This window comes from Pelodiscus sinensis, chromosome 17 (assembly GCF_052426305.1).
Source record: "Pelodiscus sinensis isolate ZL-2025 chromosome 17, ASM5242630v1, whole genome shotgun sequence".
Classification (NCBI taxonomy): domain Eukaryota; kingdom Metazoa; phylum Chordata; order Testudines; family Trionychidae; genus Pelodiscus; species Pelodiscus sinensis.
In genome coordinates this window covers 22,724,531-22,740,868 of record NC_143068.1, presented here as the reverse complement: position 1 = coordinate 22,740,868, position 16,338 = coordinate 22,724,531, and the positions used below count along the sequence as shown (strand labels likewise).

General features: G+C 39.2%; 1 protein-coding gene across 6 annotated transcripts in view; it reads left to right on the top strand.

Moving 5' to 3' along the window:
- The window catches only part of STAU1 (staufen double-stranded RNA binding protein 1), a 52,835-nt gene extending 40,220 nt beyond the window's left edge, over positions 1 to 12,615 (top strand). For 4 of the 6 annotated variants that reach the window (XM_075901233.2, XM_075901229.2, XM_075901230.2 and 1 more), the window contains 9 exons: positions 1,067 to 1,165; positions 2,728 to 2,958; positions 3,520 to 3,663; positions 4,584 to 4,730; positions 5,841 to 5,913; positions 8,351 to 8,670; positions 9,418 to 9,540; positions 10,798 to 10,883; positions 11,591 to 12,615. In XM_075901233.2, the coding sequence (XP_075757348.1) occupies positions 1,067 to 1,165; positions 2,728 to 2,958; positions 3,520 to 3,663; positions 4,584 to 4,730; positions 5,841 to 5,913; positions 8,351 to 8,670; positions 9,418 to 9,540; positions 10,798 to 10,883; positions 11,591 to 11,678 (1,311 nt within the window). In that variant the 3' untranslated portion in view covers positions 11,679 to 12,615. The remainder of the gene's footprint in view (positions 1 to 1,066; positions 1,166 to 2,727; positions 2,959 to 3,519; positions 3,664 to 4,583; positions 4,731 to 5,840; positions 5,914 to 8,350; positions 8,671 to 9,417; positions 9,541 to 10,797; positions 10,884 to 11,590) is intronic. The other 2 variants (XM_075901232.2, XM_075901234.2) reach the window with 2 other exon arrangements.
- The last annotated feature ends 3,723 nt before the right edge of the window (positions 12,616 to 16,338 follow it).

Sequence of the window (16,338 nt, the reverse complement as noted above, 5' to 3'; positions counted from 1 at the left end):
TATCAGAGGCAGAGGGGGGACCAGGAGGGGGTCAGTACATGTGGCTTTTAAGCTGGCTCCCGGTGGTACTGGCTCCCATGGAGTGCCTTCCCCAGTGCTGCTGTCTTTGTATGAGCGGCAGTGAGAGGGGGGGCAGCAGGTAGGAGCTGGTGCTTGCAGGGAGCCAGCTCCCACAGAGCAACCTGCCCATCCCTCCTCGCCCCCCCACGCTGCTGCCTCTGTAGATTGCTCCTTGGGAGCTGCCTCTCCCCCGTGTGTAAACATGTAATCTCTGAAAATTTCAGAGGTAACACATTTACCTACATTTTAACATTCCTATTTTCCATATAGTATTGTGCACTGAAGTGATTTGTAAATTGACATTGTTTCTTGGCACTGTGACCCCTTCCACATCAATGCCTGACAGTGAAGTCCTAGAGTTTATCAGTCAAACATTTTCTTGTGATGTGTGCAAGATTGCATCACTCTCCTAATGGAAGGTGCATGATGTTAGACTCAAGCATCTGATTTTTTTAGGCATTTTGAGTGATGCATTGTAATAATTTGTTTCTCTAGTTTGAAATATCTGCAGAATAAATGACTAAAAAGAAGCCCTGAAGGACACATGACTACCCCAAAAACTAATTAACCATCATGCATGAGAGCCTCCTACTTGGAACTGAAATTTCTCCTGCCTTTCTCTCATCTGATAGTCTTACAAATGCCAGCTTATGAGACTACAGTGTTTCACAAGAGTACTTCAATTTGGAAACCAGTTCATTTAACACTTGAGCTCATCTTAACACTTCCAAAAATAGTTTTGAAGCCTGTTGGCTTTTGTGATGTATTTCTTTCCTTCCTTCAATGAGCACTTGTGTAAATGTGAAGTCTTTTCAGCTTTTTACATAAAAACCTTGTTTAATGAAAAGCATGTTTAAGTTGAAGTGTCTGTACTATGTGGAGTGCATTGTACATTCCCATGAAAAGTGACAGTAAAGGTTAGACAATATGAAAATTTATGGATTCCATAAACTGGTTTGCTAACCATTCAATAAGTGCGTTTTTTAAACGATTATGCTTCTTTTAGGTTAATGGAAAAGAACCAGATGATGAAAATCTCAATAAATCTGAAATAAGCCAAGTGTTTGAGATTGCACTTAAAAGGAACTTGCCTGTGAATTTTGAGGTATGTTTATTTTTCAAGTTCTAGAGTTATTCTTTGTTAGAATATTAATTCATGATACTGAAATAAAATTACGTAGCCCTGGTCTACACTTGTTGTTTCACAATAACAAGCAGAGCATCCATGCTTCCAAGCCTGTTATTGAAATAGAGGCTGGATATTTTGAAATAATAACACCTGCTTTCTATGAGGACTAACACTTATTTAAAAATTGTTATTTTGAAATAGCAGGCTCATCGACGCTCCACTGCTGCTATTTCCAAAATAATTACTCCCCAGAGCCATTCAAAGTAATTACTTCCCAGTGCTTCCTAGGGCTTTAAGTCAAGGCAGTGCGTCCACATTAGAGGACCCTGCCTTGGACTAATTTCGAGGCTTCCCTGTTGTGTAGACGCACTTTCAAAATAGCTGTTTCAGGAGTTATTCCAAAATAAGTTATTTTGAAATAATTTCCAAGCATAGACACATGTCCTTAGTAACTGGCTTAGACAAATAACGGACCTCTAAAGTTTCATGCTAATGAAACCCTATGCAAATTATAGTTCACGTTAGCAGTTCTTTTGTAGTATAGATCATGTATCGTGCTTTTTGAAAGTGAATCCTGAAAGGATTTTGCACTAAACTACTTTTAAATCACATCTATAGCTAGATCATTAAATTTATAGTAAAATGAAAGAGTTAAATGTCCCTTTCAAGGCAAGTAAATAGAAGCATTTGCTTATTTGTGCACTGATGTAATTGACACTCATTGTGGAATCACACAAACCCTAATCCTCAAGAATCATTGTAGGTTTCCTGTTACTCAAAATTACCCTCTTGGCTTCAAGAACTGCAGAATTGTTGGCCTCACATGCATAAACTGTTCTGCTCTTGTTGTTTTGGTTATCTCCTTGTTCCCCTCCCTTCCATCTATTTTAGTTATCTTAAGTGAATACCGCCAGAGGAACATCTTATTGCACTAAAACTTAAGTGTATCGGTGATATACAATTGTATTTTATCTCATAAGAACTCAGGTGTTTGTGTGAAGAATCATTGTCATCTGAACATCACAGGAACATGATAAATTCAAGTTACATTTTCAATCCTCTGCTTGTCACAGATTCAAGTTTACATTTTTATTTATTTTTTAGCTTTTTATTGCCCATTAATATATGAGGATTTAGTGTCTTTAAAATGTGAGTAGAAAGGGAGTAAGTTGGTTCAAAGGCTTGTAATGTGAGCCAAGTAATGGGGTGATGTGAGTTAAATGGAAATATACACTCAGAGGAACACTCATGTTTTCTGTTGAAAGCTAAAAAAAGTAACTTAAATATGATATGGATGTCTGTAACCCATGAAGTCTACTTACAGCTTACTGTATATAAACTTTTCTAGATATAGGTGTTAGAAAATTGGGAATGGGAGGGTGATATCCATTATCCTTAGTAATGATGTAATGAAACAGCCAGTATCTGGACTGTTTCAGGAATGCTATCTCATGCATTTGAGAGTTTTTGAGAGTGAAGTTTGCTATAACCAATGTGCCCTACCATTTTTAATAAGTGTTTATCACGCTTTCACTCAGTTTTTCCCTCTGAAACAGGTAACCAAGGAAAGTGGTCCTCCCCATATGAAAAGCTTTGTAACCAAGGTGTTCGTTGGAGAATTTATGGGTGAAGGTGAAGGAAAGAGCAAGAAGATCTCAAAGAAAAATGCTGCAATAGCAGTCCTAGAGGAACTGAAAAAACTCCCACCCCTTCCTATGGTTGAGAAAATGAAGCCACGAATCAAAAAGAAAACAAAATCAATAGTGAAGGTAAAAAAGACTTGATGGTGGACTTAGATTTAACTGTTGTAAAATGTCATAGGGTGAGGGACGTTCCCAAGCCAACCCTAAACCAGCAGTCCAGTGCTGCAACTGAGATGTTAGTGAACCTGCATTCACTGTTAGTGCAGCTTTTTTTAGCCTCCATGTTGCACTCATGAAAAATTACTTTGAGACCTATGAGAAAACACGTGGAAGAATGTTCACCCTTTTAGTGTTCTAATTTTCAAGCTTTTAAGGGCATTGCAGTTGGTTGATTAGTTTTAGTGGTGCCACCATCCTAAGAGACTGCATTTACAGCACTAGTCTCTTAACGTTCAAAGTAAGCTGAACTTGTGATGCTTGCTGGTGGCAAGTTATCGAAGAACTAAGTTGGCTACTTCTGTTTGGCTATTGGTATTGCTCTTTGTAGTGTTTCATAAAGCAGGTTTTGGTGTTTAGAGAATCTAAAGCCTAGAATTGAATGAATGAATTGGCACACTACATTTGCGATTACTGTACTCAAATATTCATAAGTGTCAGCTTATTTCTTCAACGTTATTTCCACCTTAGCTGCAAACAAGCCCAGAATATGGCCAAGGAATGAATCCTATTAGCAGACTTGCTCAGATACAGCAGGCCAAAAAAGAGAAGGAGCCAGAGTACATGCTCATCACAGAACGTGGTCTTCCAAGGCGCAGGGAGTTTGTTATGCAGGTTTGTATATTGATTTCGGATCTCTGGTTGCCTGGCTTTGATTTTTTTATCTTTAATTTTTAGTTTAGGGTTACCAGACTTTACAACAATGATAAATGTAGGTAGCAGATTGCACCTTTCATTCCATTGAGTTCATTAGGAAATATTTCCTCTGACTCCACTGGAGCAGGGATAAGAACTCAAGATAGAAGAGATTTGCTATCTTGCGTCCTGTTAAAGAGCTGGATAACATACTGGAGGACTGTCTCATACCTATATCATGCTCTAACTTTTTTTTAGCAGAAGTAACACTAACATGAACAGCAGTGATGCCATGTATCTAAAACATGGGGTTCATTCAAATGTAGATCTGAGAATCCCTTGGCTTTTTTCATTCATGTTCTTCCATTAAAAGTGCTGTAGTCCAAAATACCATTCTGTATTGCAAATTCCAGTAATTTGGTAGCACTTATGATAGTGGGTATTCTGCTGTTTAACTGCCATCCCTCATGTTAAAATGCTTAAATGCATCCTAGCCATCTGTCTTTTATGCTGAGCCAAGCGGAAAACTACCACTATGTAGGAGGATGTGAATTCTTGCTGCATTGCATTTCACCAAGAAAGCTGCATAATTCTGGGACAATTACTTTACCTGGGTGACTTGTTGAATATACATTTCCTGGCTTAACAGACCATTTAAGATAATGCCAAAGTGTGATCATGAAATAAAGCTAATTATTCTATTTGTATGTGGCTTTATGCTGTGCGGTTCATGATCAATGAAATCAAAAGTCAAACCTGGATAGACCAACAAAACAGTTCAGCTGATTGTCTGATTACTCAGACTATATTTGAGACAAATGGGCCACTAATGAGCATACATTGGTTTTACTTTTTATAAGGATTTATTTGCTTTTTTTCTTTGTCCCTGTTTCTTCCAGGTGAAAGTTGGCATGCACACAGCGGAAGGGATGGGTACAAACAAGAAAGTGGCTAAACGCAATGCAGCTGAAAACATGCTGGAGCTCTTAGGTTTCAAAGTCCCTCAACCTCAACCCCCAAAGCCAGCACTAAAAACAGAAGAGAAGGTAACACATTTTTAAATGCCTCCACAAGGAATTTCAGCAACTGTTGAGTGAAATGACAATTGGCAGAGGCGCAAGGGGCAAGAGTGTATCAAGTTTTTGCTTCCCACCCGAACACACTTTACAAGAAGCAGAAGTAATTCAGCTACAGTGCCTTGAGTGAAAAGGGACTGTCAGTCGGTATCAAAGCCTCTGTGGGTTTTTGAACAAGGGTATAATCATGGCCCTATGCACTAGCTGCTGAGTGCAGAGCCATGTTGGGGCTCATAGAATATTGGTGCACTTGGGTCCTGAAAGTACTATATCTGCTCCTGACTTATGCAAGCATAACATTGCCAGAGGACAGTCTCTTCACAGAATGGCTCAGAGCCTGTGATATTTCAGATCATTGGTCTGAGGACCTAGGTTTCGTGAGGCTTATACCAGACCTGATCATAAAAAATGTAATGTTGCTTAATAGTTAAATACCATTGGGCACTTAAAACAAACAGTATTTTCCTTGGTTGATGCCTTAGAAATCTGACTACTCTTGCTGACTTGGCATACTCACAATGAGGCTTGAAATTAACAAGTTGTTGTTTTTCTTCCTTATTTTCATGTAGGCCTTACATAAGGAATTTTGGCATTTGATTTCTTGGGTGGGAATGGTGAACCCTTCCAAGATTTGTAGAAGGGTTAGGGTCAAAACTTGTCTTAATTTGAAACCATAAATCAATGGATAGTTTAACACGTACTTTCAGTTTAGTTATATAGTACTATAATATTTTCTTTTGATAAAGCATAGTAATCTCAGGCAACTCTTATGGCTGTGCAATCAGCTTTAAAGATTCAGGTTAGGCTTTATCTCCAACCTAGGTTCATTTTAGTCCAGTACCAGCCAAGAGTATCCAGTTCTGAGCTGCAATGCTTTTCAGTAGCACTTAGCCGTAGACTAAATGTAGTTTTGTCTACCTAATGTGTATATATGAATCACTTAAAGTTTTTTGTTCTTGCATGGCTGTAAAGATTAAGTTCTGAGTATGCAACTGGAATCCTTTTTTCATGTTTTATGACACTTGAATCACTTAGATTTTGAAATTTGCAAGGAAAAATTATTGGTGTTTGGGTTTTTAGACACCAGTGAAGAAACCAGGCGATGGAAGAAAAGTAACCTTCTTTGAACCAGGCACTGAAGAAACTTCAGCTAGTAAGTGAAATTACTGGAAATAATTTGCCCTTTTATTTTATTATGGGTATATGTTAAGACGTTTCGTGATTTGATCACTGCACTTAGCACAAGCCAGGAAAATGCAGGCTCAGACTTTGTCACCCCTTTCTTCATCCATTTCTTGTGTTCATCCCAAAGTCCTGTAACAATGTAGTTCTGTCCTACCTAACTTATTTTACCGATATCTGCTTTTGATCTGCCACTATACCCAGAATAGGGATGTAATAGTGTAGCCGATTAACCAATAAACCAAAGCTTGCAGGTTAATGCTATAGACTACACGTGTTTTCCCCCTGCCAGTACATTTTTTAGCAGGCTGGCCAGCAACCTGACTCAGTCCTGGCTTGGGACGGGTCCAGGATCTACCCCCTGCTGCAGCTCTGCATTAGTGTTATTAGGAAGTATGCAGGCAGCTCAGCTCAGTTCTGGCTCTGAGTCCTGGAGCTCAGACCCCAACCCTGGATAGGGGCTGCTGCCACCCCTGTATCAGAGGCAGTAGCACAGGGCAAGAGGCAGCCAGTCCATGAGAGGAGCTGGATTTTAAACTGGCTCCCTGCGCAGGCCAGCTCCCGCGTGGCACCCCATGCTGAGTGGCAGGGGGCTCATTGGGAGTGGGGCGGGATTGCACTGGCTGCCAACCCTGTCCTCGGGGACTATAGAAAAGTTGAGTAACTGATAAGAATTCATGAGGTTACTCATCTATTCAATTAACTGATAGTTAACATCCCTAACCCAGAAGGGATATAAAATCTTGTTTAATTGGCTAACCCGTTAAACATTATTTAACTGGTTAACTGATTAAAGTGGGAGGTGAACACGGGAGGAGAAGGAACTCCATCCAAGGCGTAGCAGCCCCTGCCTGCGGGACACCCATGCCTGCAGCAGACAAAGGCTGCTCCAGCCAAGACACCAGAGCAACCCCTGCCTCTCGTAAGTCAGGGCACCCCACATCCTCTGGCATCCTGGTTGGAGCACCCCCTTCCTCCTGCAGTTAATCTTAACCGGTAAGGGTGAGGCTTACTGGTTAACCAGTTAAACCTTTCACATCCCTAGTACTCATCCCTTCCCATCTCCCTCAAATACACCTTTCATTTTCTCAGGGTACTCCTTATGAGCCTCTGTCAGGATAGAAAGACAACTGCAAAAAGTTTACTTCCATATCCTCTTTCAGATCTCTTCTTAAATCTAACTTCTGCTATAGTGTCTACAAATAACTGCTGGTTGAGAACAGTTAGGCAGGGATGAGCTGTGATTTCTGCTTATTATGACATGCCTGCTTTAGTAAACTTATGTTCCTTCTCATGTGTACTCAACTGACTGTCTTGTCATAACCTAGACCCATGAAACCAGTTCTGAAACAGTAGCCACTATAGTGGCTACTGCTATGGCTACTGCTATAGCAAATGAGCCACACTCAACCAGCCAAATAGCCACATGTGGTTAGTGTGTTGGACACCACAGACCCAGACTGTAAGCCAGGGCTACTCAACATGCGGCCCGTGGCCCATTTGTTTGTGGCCTGAGGTGCGGTTTGGGTTTACACGGGGCTCAACATGCGGCACACGAATGGGATCCTTTGAACATGGTCTCCACTGGGAACATGCTCCACAATGGCAAGGTCTCTCCCAGGCAGGGTGAGCATTGAAAGATGCAAGCAGACGGCCTGGCTGGAACAGGTGGGTGCACGGTGTTGATGTTTCTAGCCTCCAGGAAGGAGGTGCCAGGAAAGCAGGGGAATTGTGGAAAGTGCTTTGTATTTACGTCTGTCAATGTGAAAGAAGCGTGCGCGCGCTCTCTCTGTATGTATGTATGTGTATTTTATTTATATATATATATATATTTATATATATATATTTATATATATATATATATATATATATATATATATATATATATATATATATATATATATATATAACACCACACTTAAGTTGCAGCGCCCCTCCCCCCCGGGCTTCCAATGTTGAGTAGCACTGCTGTAAGCTATCTTTTGGTCAAGGATTCTTTTTACTGCCTGTTTATCCAGTCTTTGTGCTGTGCCCCTGTGCTCTATTATAATTCAAATACAATGATAAAATAAGAAACCCTGACGTCCAAAGCCAGCTGGTGTGTAGCGGCAGCCATGCAAGATAGCTTCATTGAAAAGGTTGTGGTCGGGGCACTTAAGAATGAAGTGCTACATTTGACAGAAACAGCCATTGCATTGAATGAATAATTCAACCCAGCAAATACTACCTGGTGTGCAGTTGCACCCTTGTTGAACCGGTGATGAATCAAACCCATTAAGTTCACCATGTTTCAAAAGTAGTCACAATTTTGCAGATGCATAGAGATTTTTCTAACCTCTTATGTGCATGCTGACAAGGCTCCTTTATAAATAGCTAGAATCTATTAATCTATACCTCTGTCTTTTCAGGTAATAAAGACGATGAGTTTAGGATGCCTTATCTCAGCCATCAGCAGCTTCCTGCTGGAATTCTCCCCATGGTCCCAGAGGTTGCACAAGCTGTAGGAGCCAATCAAGGACACCACACCAAAGAGTTCAACAGGGCAGCCCCTAATCCTGCCAAGGCTACAGTAACAGCCATGATTGCTAGAGAGCTGTTATATGGTGGTACTTCTCCTACTGCTGAGACCATCCTGAAGAATAACAACTCACCAGGCCACATGCCCCACGGACCACTCACTAGGCCCTCTGAACAGTTGGACTATCTTTCCAGTGTTCAGGGAATCCAGGTATATGTTCAATCTGAATTATATTTGGAAAAATATTATACAGGGTTTGCCATACTAGATTAGATCGTTATTTCATAAAACTCTGCCAATTGTTTCTGATTCTGGGAGTAGTTAAGTTCCCCTTAGCTTCCTATCAATTGTTTTTCTTCAGCTGGAAAATCTTTTGAATTTTTAGTGTGTTAGTATTAGAAGTATGCATTTCTTTCATGCACGTTCTACCATAATTCAGTACCACTACAAAGTCTGCTTTTAAGAAATGGAATTAAGTTCTGTTTTGTAAAGTGTTTCCTTAACTGGGGAATAGACAGCTGACCACTGTTGTTTCAGAAAAAGCCTGAGTACTTGCTGTAAGCTATAAATTATTCATCTTCCATATTTCCTTTAATCAATTTACATTTCAATTAGTGCATTGCATACACAAATACACAAAAGAATTTCATGGATAAATTACATTATGAAGAATTTACAATGGCAAGTATTCATGATTGGAAAAAAGACAGGGACAGTAACTTTTATATAGCACCTTTCTAGAAGTCTTTCAGAGCTCTTATAAATGTTCAAGAACTATTACAGGTTCAAAATTAGGTTTTACATATTATTTTACTAGTTTTTATAAGAAGCATTGTACAAATAGAGTGAACATAGCTTTGTGATGAAGGCAAATACTATGTAGTGGCTAGAATACATTTAATCTTTTCACAGTTCATTGAGAATAACTGAAGCATTTTTCTTTTTTCTCCCCCTCAGGTGGAATATAAAGACTTTCCCAAAAATAACAAGAACGAGTTTGTATCTCTTATAAACTGTTCCTCTCAGCCACCACTGATCAGCCATGGAATTGGAAAGGATGTAGAATCTTGCCACGATATGGTATGATGACTAGCACTGACACACTATCTTTGGTCTGCTTTGAGCAAGGGGCGCAGTTGATCAAGACGTCATTTCACAGCCAAGTATCTATGCTGTGTACTTGTCAGGTTAATTTTTGTCTGACATGTTGCCAGGCCTCAAAGCACTTACATTGATTTATCCTCTGATTGTACTTCAGAAATAGAATGGACCTTTAAAATGCCAAATACATGTTCACCATTTTGGCTTATAAAAATGTTTTGCTTTCTTATCTTGCTGTGATTAGCTTATGATCATTTAGTAAAGAAAATGTATAAAATGAATTATCAGAATATAAAAACCTATTGATTATTTTCTCACTGGGAACTGAATTACGCTTTATTTGATTCTATAATTTCTTCAGACTAGACTTCCTGCTAGGAAGCAAACCATGATGCAGTGCCATTCCCATTAGACAGCATAAGACCCTCTCAAATATGAGATCTTAACGATGTTTTGAAGAGTGGTTCTTTACAAAAGGACACATCTCTTGAACTGTTTTTATCTGATTTATGTCTTCACTTCCAAGTTTTCAGAGATTCATCTTGTTCACAAAATTTACCTCTGTTTACATATGCCTAATCTTATAACATGAAAAACTGAATTTGGGGAAGAAACTTTGAGATCAACCTTATGAAATAATTTTACTTTCTCTTGCACATGTTTATATATTTATCTTTAGTTATATCATATGCCTAAAATCTTTAAGATTAATATTAAATCAAAATATTTGTTTAAAAAACATAGTCCAAGCCTGATCCTAATCAAATTACTGTAAAATCTTTTTCAGTTCAGCCCATAAGATGACCTGTTTGTCACATAGTGACAATATACCCATAGTCTGTTGGTATTTATTTGTATCTATTTTCATCTATATGTAACTTAGTAGCTTGGGAGGAAAAGTTAACATTTTCTGATTCTGGTCCTTTTAACCATCTATGCCTGGTCTCAGTATGGTTAGAAAAAAAATTGTTAGTGACCTCTTCAATGACACCAGTAGCAGGGTTGTCTTGGTCTGACTTGGAAGTGTTGGATCCATTGTCCCCTCCCCTAAGATGAAATCAGTAGGAAACTGTATAGTGCTACAAAATGCTCTTACAGATTGAAACCTTCATCTTTACTCAGTACTAACTAAACTGGAGAAAAAGATTAGGCTTGGCTTAATTTTGCACAGTTTCAAGTTGGGGGAACTTGGGGAAAGGACAACTTAAAACACTAAATACTGTCCCTTTTCTTTAGGCTGCACTGAACATTTTAAAGTTGCTGTCTGAGTTGGACCAACAAAGTACAGAGATGCCACGACAAGGAAATGGACCAATGTCTGTGTGAGTGAAAGCAATTAATTCTGGCCAATATTTTTCCCTTACAGTAAAGTAAAAGCTATGACCTATAGTGCTTTGTAAGGGCAGCTTTACCTCAGGCAAATAAAGAAGGTTGGTTTCTTTGTCTGTCTTTGGTGGGTTTTTTGGAAAGAAGAATTCACATTTTAGGCTATGTCACTTTTGTAAGGGGGAAAGCAAGTTTTATGACTAAGCTTGGGCATTTTTAATGATAGGCCAAACCAAAGTTATTGGGCTCAATACAGGGGTAATTGGGTGAAATAAAATAGCTTATGATATATACAGGAAATATAACTAGATCCTCTGTATCTTCTGTTCTTATGTTCCATCAATCTGTTACTCTTACTCAGTTGCTTTAACAAATGTTTAGTAGTTCCTTTTTTCAGGAAGCTTTCTAAATATGTAACTATAAAACTGACTCTCTACAGTTAAGCCAGCTTGCTGTCATCTAAATTGTCACCATTATGGAATGTAAATGCATTTCTTTGCTGATCAGATGACATCCTTTTGCATGAAGTTTGAGCGAATTAAATTGTGGAACTGGCAGTACACTTTCTATCAATTCATAAAAAACATAATAGGGGCCTGTTGGTTTGTGTGGATATAAAATCCTTTGTCAGGGCCAGGAAGTTCATGTTAGTGAACACTGGCATTACAATCCTCTTGAGTAACACATTGTTTCTCATTTCTAGATGTGTGAAACAAGAAATGGAAAATGACCCTCTCCTCAAACCGGCTAACTCAAACACTTTGGGACAAACACTGGACAGCACTGCCTGAAAAGGCTTTTGACTGGACCCAAACCTGAAAGCACCAGAGAAAATCAAATGCTTCCTATTAATGTAACCTAACTGTTTTAGAGTGCTACAGTCTTTCCAACCTACTGTAGTATCTAAATCATAACCGTTGCTTTTTCTTCAAAGTGATAAATTTTTAGTTTCATTATACTGTTTTGATTGAAATGACACTATAAATTTTTCATTTAAAAGTTTCTTAATTGTATCTAGAACAATAGCACAGTTTAGAAACTTTGTCTTCTGAGACTGATGTTATCTGTGAACTAACTTGGAAAGATCATATCCATGTATGTGGTTATTTTGTTTTTATTGAAATAGTAAAGTTTCATTGGAAACAAATTGTGTGCCCTCCATTTAAAAAGAAAAAGTCCAGGACTTTGGCAAATGTAGCTTAATTCTCCAACGGTTGTATGAATTAAACATTTTAGGAATTTTAAACTTTGTTTGATCATTTTGGTTAATTTCTATTTTTCTTGAAGGGGATGGGGGAACTTGAATGCAACTGGAGTTTAAATAATCTCTGATCTATGTTTTAAAGATTGTGTGTGTGTGTGTGTATATATATATATACATATATATAGTGGCACACAACTCACTACGTTACAGGATATGATCTCAATGTAGTGCATATAAAACTGCAGATTGATTTTCCTTGAGTGCTTTATACTGTTTAATTACATCTCCATGTAGGGCTGAAAAAAATTACCTATGTTTATATATAAACTGTGTTGCTTTTGATGTTGTGTTATTGCGCACAATACTGTGCGCAATAAGTTTTTTGCATATGGTCCAGGTAAAGCACGATAGCCTTGCAAGTTAAGTACTGCTTCAGTTCATTGTTTACGCTGGAATTTTTTCTCCCCATGGAATGTAAGTAAAACGTAGTGTTTGTCACCAATAAATGATAAATAACTAAAAAATTTTTGGTTAATTTATTCTTGTATGCCATTACTGGGGCTCTTTCTTTTTTAATAGGATTTGTAATGCTTGTGATATACTACGGGCAGTGATGTAACTATGAAGTAACTGTATAATGGTTAATCATAACCTATAAATAACTACATTTTTAGTAATGTGCCGGTTGTGACGAACTGGCTAGGTCAAGGAAATTCAAAATATGGGTACACTATGGGTCTTTGGTGCCACAATGTCTTAGCTTAAATGAATTAATGGGAGCCTTACAAAATTATCACATGATTTTTGAAAAGCAACAAGGCATAGCAAGTTGAAATGATATCAATACTTAGACCTCTACTTTTAAGTTTTCTTGCTTGCTTGTAATGTGTGTCATAATCTTAGCTTTGAGTAATTGTTTTGGTGGGTACTAATAAATACCCCAAATCTTCCCTCTAGCAGCAAGAATTGGCACCATAGACTGACACATACCAGTGTAACATTTGGATGTGAACTACCTTACATGTATATTTATCTAGTAACTTGTAGCAGCTTTTCCTAAATATCTACAGGAAGCATGTGAAGTAAATGTTCTTTTGAAAAGCAGTTACTGCACATGCTCTTTATTCAAAGCTAAATGTCTCGGCCATATTAAGACTTATTTTGTTTGCATTATTAAGCAATCAGGCCATGCTAACTGCTTACCAAATTTTATTAAATCAGTTGTTTTTGATCATACGTGCAAAAAGCATTGTAAAGTTTTTTTACATTTGTAGAACTAAAATGCTGTAAATTTAAAAATTAAAAAACAAGACTTGCTAGGCTGAGACTCTGTATTGCAAATTCTTACAACCAACTTAGAAATTCCCTGGCAAATCATTTATCCTGGAAAACCTGAATGATGGTGCAGGTGGGCAACACAAGTCTTTATTCTGCAGTTGGTTAATTCTCTTCTTATTAGCTGAACAGGAGAGCCTATGGTTCTGGCTGTCTTGGCTTGTGCAGCTATTGAGGTACTACAGCACTCCACATGTAATAACAAAACACCATAAAAATATCCAATATCTAACCCATTCCTAGAGGCACTAGCACCATAGGTTTGTATAGCACATTAGAACCAGGAAAAGGTCCCTGACCCAAGTAGCCTGGAATCAAAGCCAAATAACATAGGACGTCAAATTTTTGGAGGTGGTGAGTGGCAGAGGGGCTGAGTGTGCACAAAGGGGGAGCATTTTTTCACATGGAGCTGTAGTGACTTGAGTTGTTACATTATTGCTTGGGGTTAATGTCTGATTTAGTCTACTCTTAATGCAAAGTAGGATAGGACACGTGGATATAGAACTTTCTGTTAGTAGATCTCAGTGATTTACAAAAGAGGCCAGTATCATCTGAGGGAAACTGAGGTGCTCAGCAGTGAAGTGACTTGTCCAACATCACCCAGCGGGCTCGTAGCAGACCTGAAAATAGAGCCCAGGTTTTCTGAGTCCCTGTCCAGTATCCACTATACAACACTGCCTCTGACTTTTCTCTCTCAAACTCCTATTACTTTGATCCTCTTAGATCCTTAAAAATGCGTGCACCTGCCTAAAATGTAGAGTGTTCACCACTGGCCAAACTCCTCCTATTGAAGTCAAAATCCCTCTGCAGTCTAATTCTGGTAAGTCTGATTTTTTGCTATTAAGCCTCCTCATATAAGCAGACTGCAAGATTTATAGTCCTAAAAACAGGCCCTTGGATCAGACTGTTGGCTTAATTGGCCAGGGCAGCCTGTATCCCAAACCCTCATCCTCAGAGCCATCACGCCCCTGCACCCAACCATCTGCCCTAGCCAGAGCCATCAGCCCCCCCCCGCACTCCAGAGCCTACATCCCTAGCCCAAACCCCTGCACTCCAAACCACAGCCTTGAGCCCCGTAATCCCCAGCCCCACCCCACAGCCCTCACGCTCCTCATATCCCAATCTTCTGCCCTCTCCCACAATGAGCCCCTCAGTTCCATCCCACTACATGAATGTTATGTGCACCACATCACCTCCAAATCGGTGCACACAAAATTCATTCCGTACATGGGTGGGGAAAATTAGAGGGAATGTTGTTGAGGGTCTGTTACATTAGGTTTGCCTTATAGTCAATCACGATTGAAAAGGGAATCTAACATTTAAAATGCCTAGTTTATTCAGTCCTTGCGTCTGTTAACAATTACACTAGCAGCAGTTGAGACGCTGATCTTTTCCATCTTTGCTTTTCTCTCGCATAGTAGGATGAGCGTTTATATAGCACTTTACAGGTTCTTAGCACTGTACAGTCATTGAGCCTCACAACTTCCCTGTGAAGTAGGTGAGAATCGAAGTTCAGTGGACACCAGCTTTTAGCACTGAAATCAAAACAAACACCCTTACAGACCTAGCCAGGAGTTAACTGCTCCAGCACTAAGCTAATGGCGGTAACTTAGGTTAACTATACAGGAAGCCTGATTTTGGGAAAATGTTGAATATTCAGTAGGAGCAAAAAGACTTGGAAAATTACACTCATGCTCTTCCGTTGAGCAGCTCCGTGTCTTTAGATGTCACTGACACACCTGGTGTTTCCAGTACACCTCCAATCTTTAAAGTCCAACTTCTGATTGGTGCCTTGGGTGGTCACTTAAGGCAAGCTTCGCTGTGTCTTTGAGTCTTCTAACGTTTCTAAATGGTGTCTGTTTCATGCTTCTGTCCGCAGCACTGGTTTGCCTCCTGTGCAGTGGAACTGAGATGACCTATGTGCTCAGCCATGCCTCTTCCTCTTGTCGCTAAGTGACTAGCCTCAAGTTGAGGAAAGAGCTTTCTCTTCAGCTGTTGCATTTAGGCACAAATGCTACAAACTACATCGATAAGAACAGCTTTTCATCAGGATCTCTTCCTCCAAAATTTGGAAAAGTGATTTCTGGAACCATCAGTATTCGCTGCCTCACGGTAGCAGGGTGTAGAGCATGCAAACAAATGTTCCATCTGTGAAGTTCCTGTCCAGGTAGCAGCTAAAACAACACTCTAATCTGTTCCCAGCCTGAGGACCCCTGTTCTACCAGGTGAAATGCCTTTCTTGGAGATGGGAGGGTAAGGACCCTGGGTGCCAATTAGTCTCAAGTATTCCTATAAAGTCCTAAAATGGGAACTCAGGCAACCGTCCTGTAAGATCTCCCAGCTTTCTCGTGGAATAGCCCCACAATGAAGGGGTTATAGTTGATGAAAAACAGAGAGAACCCAATTTTTTTTCAAATGTTTTCTGTTTCTCATAACTTAAGTAAAATAAAATACATCCAGCTCTGAGAGGGGATTCTTTCCCATGCCCATTAACTGTATTCCCATCCGAGAACATAAGGAATAAAACTTCCTATCCAAAAGCAATTAAGGGAAGCATGTCTGAAAATACATGATTCTATCCCTCTTGATAGTGTTGGTGGCCAAGAAATCCTGAAAACAACCAAAAGTCCTAGAAAGATTTTTAAGTTCTCCTCATATACTTGCCTTGTCCTGCGACTTTAGGTCCAAATACTATTCCAGCTTCTGCAGTCAAGTAGAAGACCTACCGTAAATTAGTGAATATAACACGCGTTCAAGTATAATACACACTCATGTAATACCTACAGTTTTTCTAGCGTGTGTTTAAAAAATATATATATATATATATATTAGAAAATCCGCGGACTTACATAATCCACAGAGGCTTCTGCCACCTTCATAAAAGAATTTGGAGGTCTTTGATGTGGTTGCCA